Source organism: Halichoerus grypus, chromosome 5, assembly GCF_964656455.1.
Source record: "Halichoerus grypus chromosome 5, mHalGry1.hap1.1, whole genome shotgun sequence".
In the NCBI taxonomy this organism is placed as follows: Eukaryota; Metazoa; Chordata; class Mammalia; order Carnivora; family Phocidae; genus Halichoerus; species Halichoerus grypus.
In genome coordinates, this window is record NC_135716.1 from 9,304,117 (window position 1) to 9,325,190 (window position 21,074).

Consider the following 21,074-nt stretch of genomic DNA (forward strand, 5'->3'; position numbering starts at 1 on the left):
ATGATTATTGGTCTCTTTGTTACAAAACTGGCAAGGACTCTCAAAAATGTCTTACTTATGCAAATAGAAACAGCCGAGTTACTCAATTTTTCTTTCTTTTTTTTTAAACTCAATTTCAGAATGTTGTTGTCTGTACTTATCTCTGAAATGGGCACTGCCCTTTACGCTAACAGTAAGTAATTTTCACAATCACATTCACCGCAGCAGGATTGTGCATAATGAAAGATTGACATTGTAATGAATTTTCCAGAAACATTTTATTACCCAAGTCCCTGATTTATTGCATTCTGAGAATACCATAAACAGTGGTGAAAATACAAAATACTGTTTTATCTGGGACGTTGAATATAGTAATACAGAGTAAAAAAAAAATCACTTAAAATTTGGTTGATATACTGACAGTAACGGCAAAGACTTAACCGCTTGATGATCACAGAAAATCAGAAGGCATGATTCGCTGACATATCAATTTAAAAGACCATTGGTTTAATACAACATTAATGGAGGCACCAAAACAATGCACTGTTATCAAATCAGGCCTAAAATAACCCTGAAAAACTCAATACAATATCAATTAAATTTGGACTATTTTTTAAAACGCATATAGAGAAGAGCAAAAGATACTCATTTTAAAGTCTTCTTTATTAGGCTACTAATAAAGAAAATTAAATTAATACAAAAAGGATATATTAAAACTACATTAAGGCTCAGATTTTAAAACAGGAGAACCAAGGAAATCCATTTATGGCTGTTACTGTTCTTACAGTTTTACAGTGCCCAAGAAGTTAAGCCCTTAGAGGACGTAAAAGCATGCACAGTTCGTTATGTACAGGTACTGTGGGAATCTGAAGGTAGCCAAGGCAAAATCTAGCAACTGCAACCTTCGCTTTTAAATTCCTCTATTAGGTGGTTTAAAGACAGACCCTTCATAGTTTTTTAAAATTCTTTTTTTTTGTAGTTATTAAAATATACATCCTAGCAAAAATGTATGGCTCATTGATCAATTCATAAAACACATAGTCAGTCTAACAACACCAACTGTTACAATATAAAAGAAACTTCTTACAAAAGAAGCTTTATTAGATGTCAAAAACCCTGTTTTAACTCACAAATTAAAAGTATTTGTGTAAGGGTCTTTTTGTAAGCTAGTTAAAGGTGGTCCAGCTGGAAGCTTATACCCTGGGATGCCTGTCTCCGGGCCTTCAAGAAATGTCGGAGACAGAGGCTTTAATGCCAGTCTACTGAAAACAAACACTAACGAAGTCTGTAGTTTATCTGTATACCTGGGAGAAGGCAGAGTTAAAAATATATCATCCATTAATTAGCTTCCTATTCCCATATCTGATCACAAGGGCAATTTCAATTACGTGGATACTCTAGCTCCGTGAGCATTCCAGTTGGGGACCTTGAAAACAATCAAACGCTACCGTTTCATACCTGCTCCAGCATTGGAGCTGTTTCAGTGCAGTCTTCCTTTCTGTCAGCACCATCCACCCCAACAGCTTTGGATGCCAACAAACCTTGAGAAAAATTGTACAGAAATTGCTCATTAGAAAAATTAGTGACTTTCACTCTAACTTCCCCAAATTTTAGTAGCTGAAATCCCCCATCCTTCTTACTATATAGGAAGCAAACATTCTCAAAAGTTTACTTGTTCAAAATACAAACACCCTTAAGGGACTAAATCGGAACTTGAGAGATGCTTATACAATTAGTTTTCTGGAAAAATATTACTCCTAAAGATATCCTTAAAAAAACCACATTCATACACATTTAGTCTGTAAAAATTTTAAAGTCTATGGCTTAACATCTAGAAACCTAAGATTACTTAAATACTCATAATATGGGCTTTGTCTGTACAACTGAAATATATAGAGTTAATATTAAGATCTGAGAAATCCTTCCAAGCATCTAGAATGTAAGATTTTGTTGTTGTTGCTGCTGTTGTTAGCTAAAAAAAAAAAAAAAAAACTACTCCCGATTTTTAATTCCACTTGGAAACTTTGACCTAAGCTTTATGGGTTTATCCCTATACCTCACTGTACCTTATCTTCTTACAAAAGTGCCAAAAACACTGATGGGTCTGTTTTATGTTAACAGGAAAAAAGGGCAGACCCTTCCTACAGTTGAGCTTAATAGTACAGCCTCATTCTACAAATGGTGAAATAATTTAGGAATTCCAGTTTTCTCCAATGTGTATCACTAATTCTCAATTTTAGAAGACAAAATATTTCATCTGGAGTATATAAAATAACTTTGCAAAACATTAAAACTCTGCCTTAATTTATAAATTAAAGGCATTTACTTGGTCAAGATACTTTGCAAAGCACCTGACAGGTACCTTCAATGAAGCCAAACTTGTATAACAAGTGTGTCTTTGCTGATGACCACTGGCACATAAAAAAAGGTCACCAAAAATCACCTCTGTCATTTCAAAGATGGTTACACAAAAACTCAGCTTCAAAGGAAGTAATTTTAACAATCAACGACATAACAGTGAACTTACTACAGCAATTGTACCACCCATATTACTGAAGCAGTCTACAGCAAACTTAATAGGAGGAAAAAGTGCCTGCAAATGCCACGTAACATCAAGCTATCCACGTGGCGACATCTCTTGACTTTTTCAGATAACAATCTCACAGATGTTAAGTAATCTAACTATGATAAAATCATACCCTTTAAGTAGTATTAGAACCAAGTGGTAAAGATAGAAAAGGCTGAGTGTAAAACAATGATTTTGATACATTACTGGTATTAAAAAGGATATTTGGTCTAGTTTGATATAACAATCTATATAGTTTGCTCACACAATATTAAGTATAGATTTAAATGGGGGAAATACCCAATATAGAAATAATTTTACAAAAAGCTTACAAAACATAAATTCAATCCTAATTATATTAACAGCACTTCTGAACATATTTTTAGATGACTGAAAGAGATAGAGCATGGTATATTTCCTTAACATTTAAAACCACGTTCACTAGGTTTTTCTTCTCTAGCTAATATTTTTGAGAATCAATACTACTGAAATAAAAAGGAAAATAAGGAATCAAGTTCTTTTGCAGGAAACTGAGTAGAGGTTCCACTTCTAAGGTTTACTCAAGCAGGACAAATATTTTGCTCTTCAGTCTATTAAATATGTCTTACTTTTGCTTCCTTTCATATAGATGACAGAAATACTTTTTAAATCCCATCAACGCACAGAAGAGATCTCAAATTACAAAATTAAAAATAAGGTACCACAAGCTTTAAAATAAACAAAATAATTCAGACATACTCGTGAATTTAAATTAGGATATTACAGACCCAATTAATTAAAAGCAATTCCCACCTAATGGTTTGTGAATGAAAAATAAAGCTTTGTAATGTTCTTATAAAAAGTAATGGGGCATTTAATAAGAAACTACTCAAAATTAGATCAGAAAATACAATACGTGGCATCCTGAGAATTCAAATGCGTCCAGTACAATCGATAAAAGCTTTTCATACTTTATATACATGCTATCTTACAGAAGAGGTACCAAATACAAACAACAAAAGGGGACAAGATTAAAAGGCTTTGGAAAGTCTCTGATTACTGCTGCCTTAAGAGACTGTCCAAAATCTGTCTTCTTGGCCTGTGAACATGCTGGGGAGAAATGCAATATCCTGAGAAAATGAGAAGAGTTAAGTGAAAGAGATACAAATGAATTTTAGTTATCTGTAAATACTTATTATTTATCAATATATCACTAACAGGTCCTCCTCCAGAAGAATGTACCTGTAATTATCTTAACAGAATGCATTATGCAGTTTCAAGATTATTATGTAAGTATCAGGTAAAAGTAGAATATCAAATATTCATGAGTCACACCCACAAAGTCACAATTTCTCAATACTGTACTTCATCTACAAAATACATAGTTGTCTCTCTCTGCTAATAGGAATGAATAGAACAGAGGCCAGAGTACCCTGGAATGGCAAAGGGGAGGAAAGAAAAAGTAGTCAAATTTGTGCTCCACTTTTCAACCAGGGATTCCAAAACACAACGTTCTTGCTGGGAATAAGAATCAAATACTCTTGAAATTATCATCAGTAACATGTACTGGCTCATTCAAACCTCTGGGTTTTTTTTAATTATTTTTAAAATTCCTTAAGCTGCACACACATATCTAAGCTGGCTGAAATTCTAGAACTCCTAGAACTAGTAGAAACAGACCATGCACCAATTGCTGCTGTTTCTTCTTTTACTCCCTTGACAATCTGTATTTTAAAACCTACTCAAATTCGCTTGAAGTTTGCTTGCAACTTTGTCTCAAAGCATGGACTCTGGAATCGCTCCGTAAAATTGTCAGTCCTAAATCAGCATGCGTAAAGTATGTAACTATCAATAAGGGACATTACATAATGAAAATTAAGTCTCTGGAAGAACATACATATGCTGTGCAACTATCATTTCAAATATGTACTTACTTGGAAACTTCAAAAAAGCCATCTTATACCTACCATTCCCTAAAGAGAAATCAGGCTTTAGAATCTCTATAGGGTGTGTATATGAGGGAGGAAACAGAAGGAGAGTGAATATATCAATTAAATTTATCCAGTGGCTGGTCCACATATTTCCAGCTAGAATGGTTTCAAAAATAAATAAAATGGAGTATGGGGGAATACATCAGAGCAGGCTAAGATGCTGCCATGATCATAGCCCTATCCCTCTCAGTAGTAAAGAGGCAAAAAGACATATGTAAGTGAGCTTGATAAATTTAAAATACACCATAATTCCATAACAAAATCACTATTTTATAGTAGTTCTCATCTCTTTTTATGGTCTACAAATGAAATTTACTGCACAGAAACAAGCCTGAGTTTCAACCACTGAAGACAATCTTGTTAAGATCTATTATCTTTTGGCATGATATAGTTGCAAGGTGAACACAGAAATACAGAAAGATGAACTATTAAAAGGATTATCATACATTCAAATCTTCTGAGTAAATAAAGGGAAAAATCATAATGACTTCACATCTGTAAAATCTTACATTTTTCTACTGCTGCCAAACTATCACTTGTTCTTTGGAGACTCCCAAGGGGATGTGAGGACAGAGTCCCTCCACCCAAGGTGCAGGGTATTACTAAGCAACCAGTATTAGAATTTCCTTGAGGCACACGGTAAAATGGTTTTCCCCACTATTGTCTTTTCAAGGCCATAGGTAAATAATACGTTGCTGTGCACTGAGCTGTTTTCTTCTTTTATTTCTTTAAATGTTGGGCTTGAACTTCTCAGTAAGGCACCTGTGGGAACAGACTGCCTGAAACTAAAAGCAGATTATCCAGACTACAGGAAAACCCTTGAGGCTGGTAAGTTGGCAGTCACCCAGCGTCAGTGTCACGTCCATCTCCCTTGGTCTTGGCCCCTCCAGTAGCGCTCTTTCAGTCTTGTCTCACAGGGGCTAGAAGTGCTCTTCCTCTTCTGCCACAGTATGCAACCCTAGTTTCCACTCTGCTAGGGCCAAACCGAAGTCTTAAGCTGCCATCGTAACAATCACTCGGATAACAATATGACTTTCTCCAAAGCTAACAGTTTCTAAGGAAAAGGTGCAATGGGTGAATTCATTTGAAATATTTCCTATCCTAGGGCCAAAAATATCCTTTATCAGAAAAAGGCACAAAAATAACATTAACAAATGGAAAGACTAAATATTCTCACCTGTTGAAACCAATTATAATCACTTAAAATGAACACTATAATAAAACAGTGGTTCTAAAGAACCCTCAGCTGCAAAGTCATTTTTCAATGGGCTTCTATTCTTCAGGAAATGGTCAACATGTCTAATTTCCATTTATTCTTTGATCTGACAATGAAACCAAAGCTTCTTCATATTATTTAAAAGAATGCCAACAGAGGTTTATATAACTTTATTAGGCCAAAGACACTAAAAAACACTTTGTCCTTAAAATAAGAAGATATGACTAAATACTTTATTTTAATTCCCCTTTTAACATATATTCAGAAAAATTAAGTATGTTTACAATTTTTTTAAAGACTAGAATCATTAGACTGAAGAGGTCTTGGAAGTGAGAGAGCCTAGTATGACTGGCCCTGCTTCAGATACTTAAATCTCTTCTCCTGTGAACACTAACCAGGCTAGGATTTCCAGAGTTTTCATCATCCTAACACCCTACTTTCTAAATTACAACAAAGCCCAGAAAAATAAGACGAGCTTCTAAGGACCAACCTGAAGGTAAGAAATTTGAGAAACTTATAAAAGTACTTTTACTTTGGGAATTAACATATTCAGGAACTAAATTTAATTCAGCATTCATCTTTCCAACCATTTTTGCTACCATCTTTTTTTCTTAAAATTTTATTTTTTCAAGTAAGCTCTACACCCAACGTGGGGCTTGAACCCACAATCCCAAGATCAAGAGTTGCATGCTCCACCGACTGAGCCAGCCAGGCACCCCTTATTTGCTACCATCTTTAATGAGACCGGGCAAGAGTAAGAATGTTTACATAATAATATTTAGAACCGCAGAGATTATGTCACCACAGGTTGACAAAGGCAGATAATCCAGTGTTTATAGAAACTACTCCTACCAGGTGATTTTAAAACTATGGAATTTCATCACATTTGATCCTATCAATCCTCACAACAACCCTGTGAGGTAGGTAGAAAATATGTGATAGTTTTCACATTTCGCAACAGAAAAAGCTGACAGTGTTGGAGGATGTTGACCTTGAAGAACCATAAAGTAACTGTCTTTCTTGTTGACCAGCTTGTTACACTAAAGCAGAGATACATTTCACTTTATTAAAAGCAGACTACTCTAAAATCAAACCCTCCAATCCTCCCCCTCACCCCAAAAGAATCATTGTAGTTTACCAGTAATCTTGTTAAGTCGGGCTCTCTTTGCCTGAAATGAGTTGCCTTGATTATTTTTCCTCTTGTTTGATAATGTGCTCTCTGGCTGTGGAAAGACCATCTTTGGAACGTTCTCTACATGAAGTCCTACTTTTAATAGAATACATATATGAGAGTTTATCTAGAATCCAAAGTTAAAAAACATGATTTTTTTTTAAATAGCAAAATCGTAAAAATGATTTGCACTTAATTTTTTTTAACCTACTGATTAACATAGAACTTTAAGAAACACAAATTTCTCCAAACTAATATATTAGAAATAAAGAACTATTAAGCAGTTATCCTTTAGGAAAGAAAAGCAGGAAGAAAATGACTCACTGCTTTTTCCATATTACATACCAAAATACATGCAGAAGCACTTAAAAAGTTAAAGAAAAAAAACACAAAACAAATACCCCAAAGCCTACTAACAAGAACTTAAAAGTCAAAATCTGAACTCATTTCTATTCAAGAATACTGAGGTCACCCATTATCCAATACCCATATTAGACCAGTAAACTTCAGCTCTGTAACTGTAACTTCTGTAGAAGTTAACCATTCATGCGAGGGACGAGCCCAATCATCTGACCACACCCTCAAATTGCAGGTAGCTAAGGGGTCTGGCTTACTCTCTAAGCGAGTTTACCCTGCCACAAAGAATGAACGTAAGAACATATTTTGTACCAAGTGTTTCACTAGATGTGGGCAGATCTTCCTTCTTCTCAACTTCTGCAGAAGCTATAGAAGTTGAAGTCTCTTCCTTCTTTGAAGGTACTTTAAACCATTTCCTCTCATCTTTCTCTTTCTCTTTATTGCTGTTGGCGCTGGTGCGAGGCTTGCTCCCTGTTTTATTCTTGGCTGCAGCTGCAGCAGCTGCTTTGACTAAAGCTATCCAATCCTCCAAAGGAAAAACACAAAACATGTGAAGTATTAAAAATTAATCAAAATTTAATTACACTAATGAATAAAAACATGTCTCACATTTTCAAAGCTACCCTCACACGCACACAAATATAAAAATCAAATTAATTATATTTACAAGATAAATCAACATGGTGATTATGAAATTTAATGATCTAATGGGTTAGTTGGATTGTATAACCTTACATGAAATCGGAAAATATTCAGTAACAAATATTTCTCTGGTATGTTTTCACAGGAATAAAATCTAAAATAATAGAGGCAACCCTCTAACAAATATGGAACACTACATGATGCTCTTAGTACTTTAGATTCAAGTGGCAAATTGCATTTCTTTTCTGAATACAACAAACCTTAACAGAAGAGAAAAATGCTTTCGTTGCAATTCTGTAAAGATTAAAAGAAATATATTTCCACTGAACAAATTACTGTTCCTTGTTAGGAAGAATGTACCACTCACAGTATGGTCAATTTCATAGAATTCAAGGTATGATTTTATTAATTTTTAAAGCTTTGAAAGTTTGGACACCAATTTACCGCAACAGCTTAATATTACTAGTGAAAGAAAAAGAGCCACTTGATTTGATCAAGGTGAAATACATGCTGTCAGGCCCCAGATTAATTTCCCTCCCTCTTCAACTTCCTAGGATTTGTGTTGATTACCATTCTTCTGAGATGCAAATATTTACTCTTTCTGTGTTTGTATTTTCAGTTTGTTGCTAAATAATTTTTAATATTACTATTTTATTTTTAACTAAAAATGCTTATTGTAAAAAATATGAAAAGATATTTAAAAAGTGGTACTAACATTTAAATTTTCACAATAAAAAAAGATTTTTTTAAACAAGTATTTGTACTATCTCTACAGTTAATCTTCCACTGAGACCACTAAGCTTCAGACCAACTGAAATTCAACCAAAATGGGTAATACGTTAAATTCTTAGCCCACATAACTAAAAACTACTTCACAACATCAAATGCATTTACTTCACAGGTTACATTAACAGAAGTCAATCATTAGGTGATATAGGTTGATGGCTGCTCAGTCTTGAAAATATACGGTGAAGACAATAAGCCATTAAAAATAAACCAACAAACAAAATCTGTCTCGTTCTCTCCATGATTAAAATGAACTAACCTATCATGTGATTGCACCTAACACATTCATTCACCCAATTTTCTATTGAGTATCTTGCTACATGTGCCAAGAAGCATGCTAAGCATTTATGAGACAATTTATAAGAGATGCTGCCCGAAAGGCCCTGGAGTGACCACACCTTTGCTCCTGCCTGGAAGATGACCAGCATCTAGCTTTTTCAGTATTTAAACTGTGTCCCCAGTACATGTATTATTGGAAAGTGAATTAAGACACAGGGTGCCTGGGTGGCTCAGTCGGTTAAGGTCATGATCCCAGGGTCTTGGTATCAAGCCCCACATCCCCGCCCGGCTCCCTGCTCAGCAGGGAGTCTGCTTCTCCCTCTACCCCTCCGCCCTGCTCATGATCTCACTCTCTCTCACTGTCAAATAAATAAAAAAAATCTTTAAAAAGACACAGTTGTGAAATACAGATTTATGTCTCTAGTTTGTAAAAAAAAAAAAAAACAAAATTAAACGAAACAAAACAAACCAGATAAACCAGTACTGTCCAATCCCAGGTTTACTTAGAGCCATGTTTTTTGTTGTTACCTATAAGGAACTGAAAGGCAAATAAAATTAACTATAAGACAGTGTGATAGAAGAGGCAGTGGAGGAATAAACAAAACACCATGAAGAAAACAAAACAAAAGATTAATCTTGATTTAAGAGAAAGGCTACTGGAAGGCTTCAGGAAACATGACAGAGGAGCTGAGTCCTGCAGCAAGAATCTTCGAGGCAAAGGGCAGAAGGAAAGGAGTCGATGGGCACCACCAGGGAGAGGAAAACCATGAGACAAAGCCATGGCAATCAGAGTGTATGCGCGAACAGGCACAAGGGGCAAGGAGCGGTCTGAGTAAGTCAAAGGGCTACAGCTAAATTGAGCCTTGAGACTGACATTAAGTATTAGAGAAAAAAAAGCACCACCACTGAAATTGACAGAGAGCAATCAACAAGGCAGAAAGAGAAACAAAGTACAGCCCAACTAGCAAAGTGCCAAATTCAGCAGAGATCGTACCTGTAAGGTCTTATGAAGAGCAGAGTGCTTAATTCTCTGTTCCACATTGTGGGGAAATTTTTAAATTGTTAGAGAAATGCTGAAAAATGCCAGAGGTAAATTCCATCCCCACCTCTTTTCTCTCTACAACGAACAGAAAACTGGGAGAGATTCGTATTGTTGCTCTTAAAAGTGCAATGAGATTTTTTTTTTCTAAAGTTCGTGATCATATGACTTGTTAATCATGGAATAACTGCAGTTGTGTCATTAAAGAATTCTCCCATTATATTGCCCTTCTATTTTTAAACAGGTAAGATTCACTATTAAAAATAACTGGTGTGATCCTTTCATGAATTAGAACTAATGATCTGCTTCAAAGCTCCCTGTAGACAAGAGCAATACACAATAAAGAAATCGGATTGAGTTCAGAGTCATTCTGTGCATTACAGTTATGCAAAATTCTATGTCAGTCACTCAATTCTCTAAGTTCTGAATTCCTCAACTGTGAAATAGAAGTATCAGTCATAGCTATGTCAAAGAATTTGCTATGAGACCCCAATTAAATAATGTATGCAAAAAAAGTTTTATAAACAGTAGAGGACCTTAAGAGCAAACCTTTAACATTAGTGAGTTTTAGATCAGCACACTTCCAAAAAGAAAAAATAGGATAGAAAAAGCTACAGAAAGTTTAGAGAATATATTTCCAAACTGCATCTATTTATCCTTTGCTAATTTAGTAAAAGAAATTTACTGTATATCTTTACAAAGGAATTCTCAAAGTACTCAAAATTTTTAAGATACACGCAAAGATGGATTCTTTCAGCACTGCCCACACAACACCTGACTTAGTGTATTTCCTACATGAAAACAAGTCAAAAACTTTTTGGGAAAAAAAGACATTTCTAAAATGAGGCCATTTTATAAAAAATAATTCTACAAATATTTTAGTGTGCTAGTAATTAAAAATTATGAAGAAAAATGTAAATTAAAAGAAATAATAGTGTCAACTCAGGGCACCTGAGTGGCTCAGTTGGTTACAAGCTTCCGACTCCTGATTTCAGCTCAGGTCATGATCTCAGGGCTGTGAGATCAAGCCCTGCATCGTCTGCTCCCACCCCTCACCCCAACCTGGCTTATGCACCACACTCTCAAGCTCTCTCTCTCTCAAAAAGAAAAAAAAAAGAAAGAAATACAGCGTTACTCCTATTTTCTTTCAGTAGTTTATATTTTGGCATTGATTTTCATGTTAATATACGTCATAATGTAATTATTCACTAAAAGTAAACACCCAATACATCCCATAAATTAATTTTTATAACTTGTAATTTTACCCAAATTGGCTCAGTGTATCACTTTGGAAAAAAAATGAAGTTTTAGGGTTAGTGCCATCTCACAAACATTTGAATAACCGGAATAAAATAATAGCTTTAAAGCAAAAAATAAATAAATAAATATTTTTTGTTTAATTAAAGATATATATTAAACTAAGTTCCCAATGTTTTAATCAATCTTTCTATGCAGTAATCAAGAAATCACACCACTGAATGCTCAAAGGAACATTTTATTTATATGTACAAGTAAGAAGACACAAAGCAATTTCCTGATCAAAAGCACTTCCATTTTAAATTGCATTTCCATATTAACTGGGGAAAAAAAATCTGCTAGCTGAGGACTGCAAAACTAAATTTTTGAAAACCAGATGATTTAAAACAATCATGCTTCTCAGAAGATATCAGGAATCATTTTTTTTTTTTTTAATGCGGTGATGTACATTTCTAGATTACTAAACGTACACATTTGGCTGGAGCTGACCAGATGATTTCAACACATTTCAGAATGATACTTTTCACTGCACATGTATGGAACAAATATGTAGCATATTTCCATATTAGACATTTTTATAGATTACTTTCAATTCTTAAAATTAATTGTAGGTCCAGGTGCTGAAAATCCCAAATAACAGCAGAACATAAAAGAAAATATTTTAAATTTCTACTGGCACCTTTTCTTTCCAATCTTTCAGGAAACATATTCAACCAATGGAATCATGGTTTTAACTTCATCCCAGATTCTCCTTTAAATGCTTACCGTTCTTTCTTGCTTTGAGCAGTGACAAAGCATGTAATAGACTGCTTACATCCCATGACTCAGAGAGCCCTACCTGAAACAGCCTACAGAGTGTCAGGTAAGCGCCTTTTGAAAGAAGATTAATGACTATGATTTATAAAAGGAAAGAAGAAGATAAGAAGCTCAATATAAAATTTTATATTAAAAATTAACTTTCTAAATGATACTATATACCAGGAAAAACAAAATGAAATTAAAAAAAGGCACTTACCTCACTTCCCATAGACTGGTTACACGATCCAGCTGGGTCGATAGGACAACACCAGCTTAGTGGATGCTGGGATTTCACCTGGAACAGAAACTAGTGACCTATAACTTTAGCAGGTCTAAAGCCAAAGAAGCAAAAATCAAGTGTATAATTTATCTTACATTCTAAGCTTCTTTTTCTTGCTGCTATTTGGGGCTATCAGCACATAATCCTACAATTAGTTCACTTTAAAATATATATATATAAATTTTGTTTTGATTGGTCACCATTCAAGAAGACATCCCTTTGGGTAGCTAGGAATGCTGAACACCCTTACCTGCCCCTTAGCATCCTCGGGCATGGCCTTAATGTGCATTCTTTTTAAACAACGAATTACTCCATCATAAAACTGAACTGTGAATGTTCCTGAAACAGGAGCAAGTCAGAATCATTAGAAAATACAACTGAATCTTACAGCAACATTTGAAATCTAACAAGTAATGCCCTGACAGAAGTATATACACTGTAATTGCAGTAACTGCAAACACACACGTTAAGAACTCCATCAAGTGGGTTAAAGTTTATTTTTCCTTTCCCTCTAATAAAATCATTATTTACAAACATAAATAATATTTCTATAGGAATTACCCTTTGCTCTCTTTGAAAGTTTCTTTTTAGAGAGAGAACTGATATAGAGACAAAAAATCATTTACTCAAGGAGAGATCATTCCATTCACAGTATTAATGAACTGGCAAATAAGAGTCAGATCCACAGGCTTCTAAGCTAGAAAATAGTTTACAGACCATCTAGGTGAAAGTGCTGCTGTGCAGACAGACATTGAATTCCAAGAGGCTGAAGGCTCTGTCCACAGCAGTCCCCTAAGCAGCAGCACAGCCATAACTACGCCCCCAACCCCATGCCTTCCCCACTCACTTATTCTGCTCTTAGGGTTTGAGACCCTGTTTGCATGACAATCACAAAGTATATTCACTTTGGGTTACAGAAGTCATGCTTTCAAGTCAACAAAAGTCAGTACTACCACAAAATGTATAAATTACATAGATTTTATACTTAAGAAATTTCAATATTTTTCTATCATTTCCTGTACAAATGAGGGCTGAGAGCCACTTTAAGTAAACAGACACTTGACCTTTACAAAAGAAGTATAAACAATAAGTGGGATGATTACTATGATTGGCTTAGAAGCTGGCACCAAAGCCAGATATATATGTACAAAGATTTTCTTTAATTTTCTAATTTGAACATCATTTGATTTCATCTTTTCTATAATTAGCATAATTCACAATATTGAAGATATAAAGATCTAGACCCAAGTTACTGAAAAAAACTAATCCACTGAGTAGCAAGGATATAAAAACACTGGGAAAATTGTGAGAATACCAAACCATACGTGCACCTTACACTGCCATCACAACTGTTCTCTTCCTTCTTCATTAATGGCCTTGCAGAGGAGAGCAGGCTCCACACTACGCCAGCTGGGCATTCATCCCTCTCCACTGTTGATCACACTGTTTCAGCTCTCATGATGCCTTTCTCCTTTCCTCCCTCCAACCTACTCTTCAAGGATCAGCTCTTTAAATCCCACCCATAATATGAACACTTCCCTGTTCCCTCCAGTTTACAAATCTGTTCCTCCTCTTCAACTATCCTAAGACATATTTCAAACACCTAAACGTTCATTTTTGTTAGTTTTGTTTAGCTTCTACAGTGAACAGAAAGCCTCTTGAAGGCTTCCTTTGCTTTGTTTTTCTTTGGGGTCATGGGCTGGGCAGGCTCATCCACCATGTGGGGCATACAGACATCACAAAACAAATACCTCCAATGGAGATTTTTTAAAAAGAAATTACATCTGCCAATATTTCACTAAGGGCTCACTTAAACTCCTCCTGAAATGGCAGAGACTACAATAAGTGTCTTCACTCTTCCACTAATACAAATTTAATTTTCTGTATTCTATGCCCATTGACAAACGGGATAGGATAAAATATGGGGCCTTTGCTTCTGAGTGCATTGCATGTGTGTGTACACATGGACTTGTATATGCTATACTCCCAAGGAGCTTTAAGCATGGAGGCAACGTCTCAAAGCTCTCCACTCTTAAAGGAACTGCTCTTCCTTAAAATAGAGAATGTTGTTTAATTGTGCTTCATATTCTTTTATTTTGGGTGGGTCCATTTACTATCCAACAGAATTGATCCATTACCTCCTCCTTTCCTTCCACAAACTGTTATTGACTGCCTATGTGTTAGGCTCTGGACTAGAAAGCTAGGGAGTGCACGTGTGTAAGACACAGGGAGGATATGGGCTCTCAAGAAGTCTAAGTGCACAGTGAAATAAAAAAGGAAAAGTAACCGGCAAACCTGACAACGGAGATGCCCCTCAACTCTTCCTGGAGTAAGGTGACTAGAAGTAGGTAGTAAAATCATAGCCATATTTGTTATTTCCATTCCTTAAAGCAATAAATTGGAATAGGCCTTTGTAAAGTTATATCATAATTTCTAGCCAGACAGCAATGATTTACTTTTCCACACCTAACATTCTTTAATATATCTCTTTTTTAAATGTTTTCCCCTTTTATCTCCTCTTAGCTCCCATTTTTTCTCAAGTTTGTTACTTTAAATCTCCTCAGTTTAAATCCCTTCCACGGTTCCTTCCCATCACCTCCAAATAAAATTCAAATTCTGTAACAAGACATTGCATACACAGATCCTTGCTTCTCTCTCCCACCTCTTCTGATATTCTATTCCCTTTAAAGGACTCCCTCATTCCAGTCACACCAAAGTCTTGCAATTCCTAAAAAGTGAAAGGCCTCTCTTCTGTTCTTCTGCAATATACCATTTCTTCTGTCTGAAAAAGCCTTTTATTCCTTCTTTATCTAGCTGACTTGTTTGTCTTTCAGGTTTAAAGGAAGCATCCCCTTACTTAGATTAAATGCTCCTCTTGCAAAGAAGCTGTCACTCAATGTGTGTCTCTTCAGTGAAAAGAATGAATGAGTGGTCAAGTTTAAGAAATTGTTATAGAAAACTAATGTATTACTTACTTGAAATATACACTTGTAAACTATTTTACAACTTTTAAAAGTGAGATTTTAAATAAGAAATTAAAAAAATAAAATATTTAAGTATATTCCTAATACTAATTTAAATACTAATTCTCAAGCCTTTCCAAGTTAATCAGTCTAGAAGTTCTGTTTTTTTCAATACATTATATGCCCAACAGATGTATTTGTCTTCGGTCACACTAACATACCTGATTTCTGTGTTATTTTCAACATTTGATCAGTTCAGTAATTTTTGCTCAGTATCATATAAGATACCACAAAGGCTATTAGAAAACTTAACTTTCAATTTTATCTATAGAAATGAAGAAAACAGGGGCAGGGGAAAGATGCAATAAAGGAAACCCTCAAATTGATAAATTTTCACACTCTTTCCTCAGAAAACACTGTACTGTATTTTACTTCCAAGTTGACCTGATTTGAATTTCCTTGTATCTTTAACCTTCCCTCACATTCTGGTTGAACTGCTCATAAAAATACCTTAGCCGACAAACTAGAAACAGAGAAGAAGAAATAAAATGCATATAATGTAAGCCTGTGAACTGAATGCTGCACAATTTTAACCAATTATCTACTGCTCCTAAAGTTTATTTAGGCAGTAAGTAGATCGGGTGTCATGTTATTCTATATTTACAAATAAAATACTCCCAAAAAAGAATATTAGCAGGAAATTTATTAAGTCTGAAACAAAGAAAAGTAACAACCATATGTAACAATTACACAATTAATTAAAATTAGAAATCCAGTTAAATTTTACTATTAATCCCATTGTAAATCTCAGATTACTTCAAATACATACCTTCTTTGTTAATTGCTTCAATCTTGGCAGGGTAATAGCGACAGTCTGTCCAGCGAGCCAGAACTTCTTCTCCAGCTTTAAAATCCTATTTTAAACAACTTTTAAGATCAATACCATGTATAATAAATAAGCATTTCCTTTATAAAAATAAGCTTTTGTAATATTTAACAGAATTCCTTTTGAAATGTATCATTACATAGCTAGCAAATGGAAAAAGCTTAATACTTACAAAGAAATCTTCCTCATCTTTTAGCCCTTCTTTTCTTAATGCAGGTCTCTCCAGCGGTCGCAACCTATTGCTATCCCAGTAAATCCATTCATCATAACGATGACTCCAACGCTCAAAATGAACCAACATCTTGCCCTCCTCATAGTCAATTTTTTCAATTCGTGAAGGATACCTCCAAAATAAAAAGGAGCTTCATATCAAGAGAAAATTCTTACATTTGTTTACACAAAGTATTAAAAAGGATAATTTAACTGAAATATTGCTTACCATTAAAACCATGAACAAAACAATATGGGTCCAGATTTTTAAACTACTGAACCAACAAAGTTTGTTATTTTTGTCTTTTTTTTCTTTTTAAATGATTGGTCTCAATACCTAGTGAAATAAATACTTCAATACACTCCCAATGGAAATATAAATTACTTGTCCTGTTTTGGTAAGTAATTTGAAAACACGCTTCAAGAGCCTTAAACACATTCCCACTTTTTAACTCTATCATTACAATTCTGGAACCATATATACAAAATGTTTATGATAACAAAGAAAATAGAAACCATCTAAAAATTTAGTTAGAAAAACTGGAGACTGGCTACAGCTATACAAACAATGGTATATCCATTGAATGGTATGTTACATAGTCTTTAAATGTGGTATTTACACATGTGGAAAACACAATGTGGAAAATGAAAAAAAGTAGCAGCACTGTGTTCAGAATTATAAGTATGTAAAACAAATTTGTCTAGCAAAAACTACTGACACGTACATTTGTCTCTTTATGGCACAAAACCACTTTGTTTTTTATATTTCTCTACACTTTCCAATGTTTTATAACGTGCATCAATGATAGTAGGGAAAGCTCAGTTAAACTTTAAATTCTAAAATATAAAAATAACATCACATTGTTCTGTCTTTATGTGTGATGATTCTCCTACTATAAATTCTGAAATAGAAATTAACTTGAAACTTTTAACATGGAGAATTGCTTCATCGCTCCTAATGTATCATATTAAATGTTCACAGATGACTCAAAAATTTTTAAAAAGTATCATTAAATAACCTTAAGAATTCAATAGCAGCACAGGGTAGATGATTCAGCCATAATAGTTTCATATTTTTGCTAGTTTTTGACAAATCTGGAACTTTTCTTCTCCCTACAGAAAATTGGCTTTCACTCTGAAGCACGACAGACCTTACATAACTTCAAATTTTAGGAACTGATTACTACGGGCTTTATACATCACTCATGCTATTCAAGGCTTCTTAAACATTTCAAGGGCCCTGAATCCTTCTCTGGTGTATAGCTTCTTTCCCCACTTCAGTTTAATGATACTGAACTACTTGGGGCTTCCTCAAAAACACCGAGCTCTGTCAAACATTTGTGCATTTGTACACTCTGTTCTTTCTGTCTAGCCCTAAACTCTATCCCCCCCTTCCTTTTCTACTCCTCATTCCAGGCTTGGTTTAATGTGTAATCCCTTGTGTAAAGACCTCCCAGCTCCCTGCCCCAGCTGCTCTCACTGCACCTACATGGCCAATAACCATCTCAGGGCAGGTTCCCAAACTGTGTGCTGTGGAGCATTTATAACCTTGCAACTTAATTAATACCCATGACCCACAAAAGGGTCTGGCGGTTAAATAGAGTGGGAAAATACTGGGTAACAAGTCATACTGTTTTCTTTATTGAAAGGCTTCTTGGTCCCGTCAACGTGGATAAAACATTTACTATTACCGAAGTAAAAGAAATAGGTAATCCTTTTATCACAAAACTCTTATTAACATTTCTCGTGATAGCAGAAATCTAAGGGACATGCTCTGGCCTGTGAGCTTCAAGGAATAACAGAGTCATGTCCATCCTTGTATCCCCCATCCCCCAACATCTAGTCCAATGACAGACACACACCGGCCACTCGGGGATTGCTCAGGACAAACAAGAAGTGATGTTAAAGACAATCTGTACATTTCTTCAGAACTAAGACGGCTGTTGACGTTATAACCTTAAGTTAGAGCTTACTCTTCTCAGTCTTTTTTGGGGAATGAGTATGGATGAAGAAACGTTTTGTTAAAGAAAAGCATAAACATAACACCCTCCAGAGTTCCATCCACGTCATTGCAAATGGCGAAATAAGTCAATCAGAGAAAGACATGTATCATATGACCTCACTGATATGAGGAATTCTTAATCTCAGGAAACAAACTGAGGGCTGCTGGAGTGGGGGGTGGGGTGGGAGGGATGGGGTGGCTGGGTGATAGACACTAGGGAGGGTATGTGCTATGATGAGCGCTGTGAATTGCGCAAGACTGTTGAATCACAGATCTGTACCTCTGAAACAGATAATATATACATTAAGAAAAAAAAAAAGAAGAAGATAGCAGGAGGGGAAGAATGAAGGGGGGGAAAATTGGAGGGGGAGACAAACCGTGAGAGACCGATGGACTCTGAAAAACAAACTGAGGGTTCTAGAGGGGAGGGGGGTGGGAGGATGGGTTAGCCTGGTGATGGGTATTAAAGAGGGCACGTTCTGCATGGAGCACTAGGTGTTATGCACAAACAATGAATCATGGAACACTACATCAAAAACTAATGATGTATGGTGATTAACATAACAATAAAAAATTTAAAAAAAAAAGAAAAGCATAAACACAAGAAAACCCAGGGAATTAACATACTCCCCCAGGTGAACATGCCTACCCCACCCACTGAGCATCAATGCTTTAATGATTGTCTTTTGCAGTGTTGCTCTGATTGTATGTTTTTGCTCCTCCGGTTCTTGAAACATAAAAACTGGCACTAGCACTGAGGGAAACCTAAAGGTAAGAATGTTCTTTGGTTTATTTTCCAGCACTCACTGGCCACTTCACCATTATAAAGACATTTTCTATCAATTATAGAAATGGATAAATTTCTAATTCCACATGTTTATTATCACATCTTTTTATTTTTGATCAAAATATCAGGGGTTTATTCTCTAGGTTCCTTCAAATTCAAATATAAACAACTCCACATATTTAAAACATTTCTCCAAGTGAGAATGGTCCACAGTAATAGAGTTAAATACATCTTTATTTTCATAACTTGACTGAATTCGGCAAAGAGTCAGAATCCAAGTAAGTTCAAATCATTTTATCTGGGTTGCATTTTTAAGAAACTTAGAGTTTTGCTAAAATATTTCAAATTCCGTTCACTGACAGGATGCCTGAGGTAACAACCAGACTAAAATTTATATTTTGGGGAACTGCTTCTGGATAATCTATAGCATGTTATATACACTTTACATAAATATCTAGAGATTGATAAACTTCGGATGAAGGCCAAGAATTAAGTAACACAAATACCCAAGATTATCTCTTTTAATTTTTATAACATTTACTAATCAAATTTTGAACCTTAAATAAAAGTGCCATAAATATTACCATTATCAAGAATGACTAAGTTTCTGTTCATTCATTCCATATATATTTGGGCATCTAATAAGATTAAGGCACTTGCTAGGCACTGTTGGTACAGAAAAGGGAAACATAATTAACTCCTACCTTTAAGGAGCTTAGCTTAGAGTCAGATAAGGAGAGAAAAGAATCAGAATATTTACATGTATGTTAGTAGGCTCTATGTTCTTTCCTTACTGACTGTCAACTGCTCTTTATATACCTTATCTCCCTGGATCCTGGTAACCCCCCAAGGTATAGGTAACACAGTCCAAGAGTACACATGGTAGAGTATTCATAGCCAAAACCAACTGGCACAAAAGCCTACAGGAGAAATGGGATAATGCGTATATCAAAGTAATTATATCATATATGGTAAACTGGTAAGTATATACAAAAATTTTACATAAAATGCTATTAATAATAGTTCAGAGAAAATTGGGGAATTCACTGAATGTTCTTGGGAGACATTATCTATGTTGGTCTTGGTAAGGAACTTCTAGGATTTAGACTTAATGAACAAGGTACAAAAACAGGTAAAGTGTACACACTTTCAGTTAGCCAATCAATGTTCATTTACTTAAAACCAACTTTAGGCAATCAGCCAAATAATGAGGATTCAGAGAGAAGCGGAATGAGGTTTCTGTCCTCAAGAACCTCTTGATCAAAGATTGGAGGGACAGTTCAAGGAAACCTGTTCCCTTTGGCTAAACTATACAACAAGCACGGTGAATAAAGGAGAATAGTGGGACATCACACTGGACTCATGAGCTAGGTTCAAACTGAAGGGCTTTGTAATAGCAAACTAACAAAATGCCCTGTCATTCTACAAACAATAGGAAATCCCTTAACTTGGTTAATCACTGACACCTCAGGAAAAAAAAACCCTCATCAAAATCTTTGCTATACATGTAAAATGCACAAAATGGCAACTTAACATAGAGTCCCTATATAGTGAAATGATCTCTCTGTTCTAGCAAATGGCCCACAGTAATAATGCCTTGATACACACAGTGAATGAAAAATACTGTTGAATAAGTGTATTCACAAATGCCTATCTTGACCTAGAGCGACATTATTTTGATGCACAATTGTTTTATTATAATTGAGTATGAATGGAACGTAAAATTTTTCTTAATGAATTTGGAAGATCTAGTGATAGTTTTTGTTTTGTCATCTTTTTAGAGGCTAAATCATGGAAAACTGTTAAAGAACGGAGTCCCAGACACTTATGACTGATTTGGGCAAAGATCTGAGAAGTGGGAGACTGGGTGGGGTTTCAGAGTTAAA

The 21,074-nt window shown here is 35.1% G+C and overlaps 1 protein-coding gene across 16 annotated transcripts in view; it reads right to left on the reverse strand.

Moving 5' to 3' along the window:
• Nucleotides 1–21,074, reverse strand: part of PHF20L1 (PHD finger protein 20 like 1) — an 85,291-nt gene that overhangs the window by 48,856 nt on the left and 15,361 nt on the right. For 7 of the 16 annotated variants that reach the window (XM_078071988.1, XM_078071993.1, XM_078071992.1 and 4 more), the window contains exons 3-9: nucleotides 16,362–16,533; nucleotides 16,133–16,217; nucleotides 12,591–12,679; nucleotides 12,278–12,367; nucleotides 7,572–7,785; nucleotides 6,870–6,998; nucleotides 1,438–1,520 (exon numbers count right to left, since the gene is read on the reverse strand). In XM_078071988.1, coding sequence (XP_077928114.1) covers nucleotides 1,438–1,520; nucleotides 6,870–6,998; nucleotides 7,572–7,785; nucleotides 12,278–12,367; nucleotides 12,591–12,679; nucleotides 16,133–16,217; nucleotides 16,362–16,533 — 862 coding nt within the window. Of the gene's footprint in view, nucleotides 1–1,437; nucleotides 1,521–6,869; nucleotides 6,999–7,571; nucleotides 7,786–12,277; nucleotides 12,368–12,590; nucleotides 12,680–16,132; nucleotides 16,218–16,361; nucleotides 16,534–21,074 lie in introns of those variants that run through there. The other 9 variants (XM_078071990.1, XM_036091143.2, XM_078071991.1 and 6 more) reach the window with 6 other exon arrangements.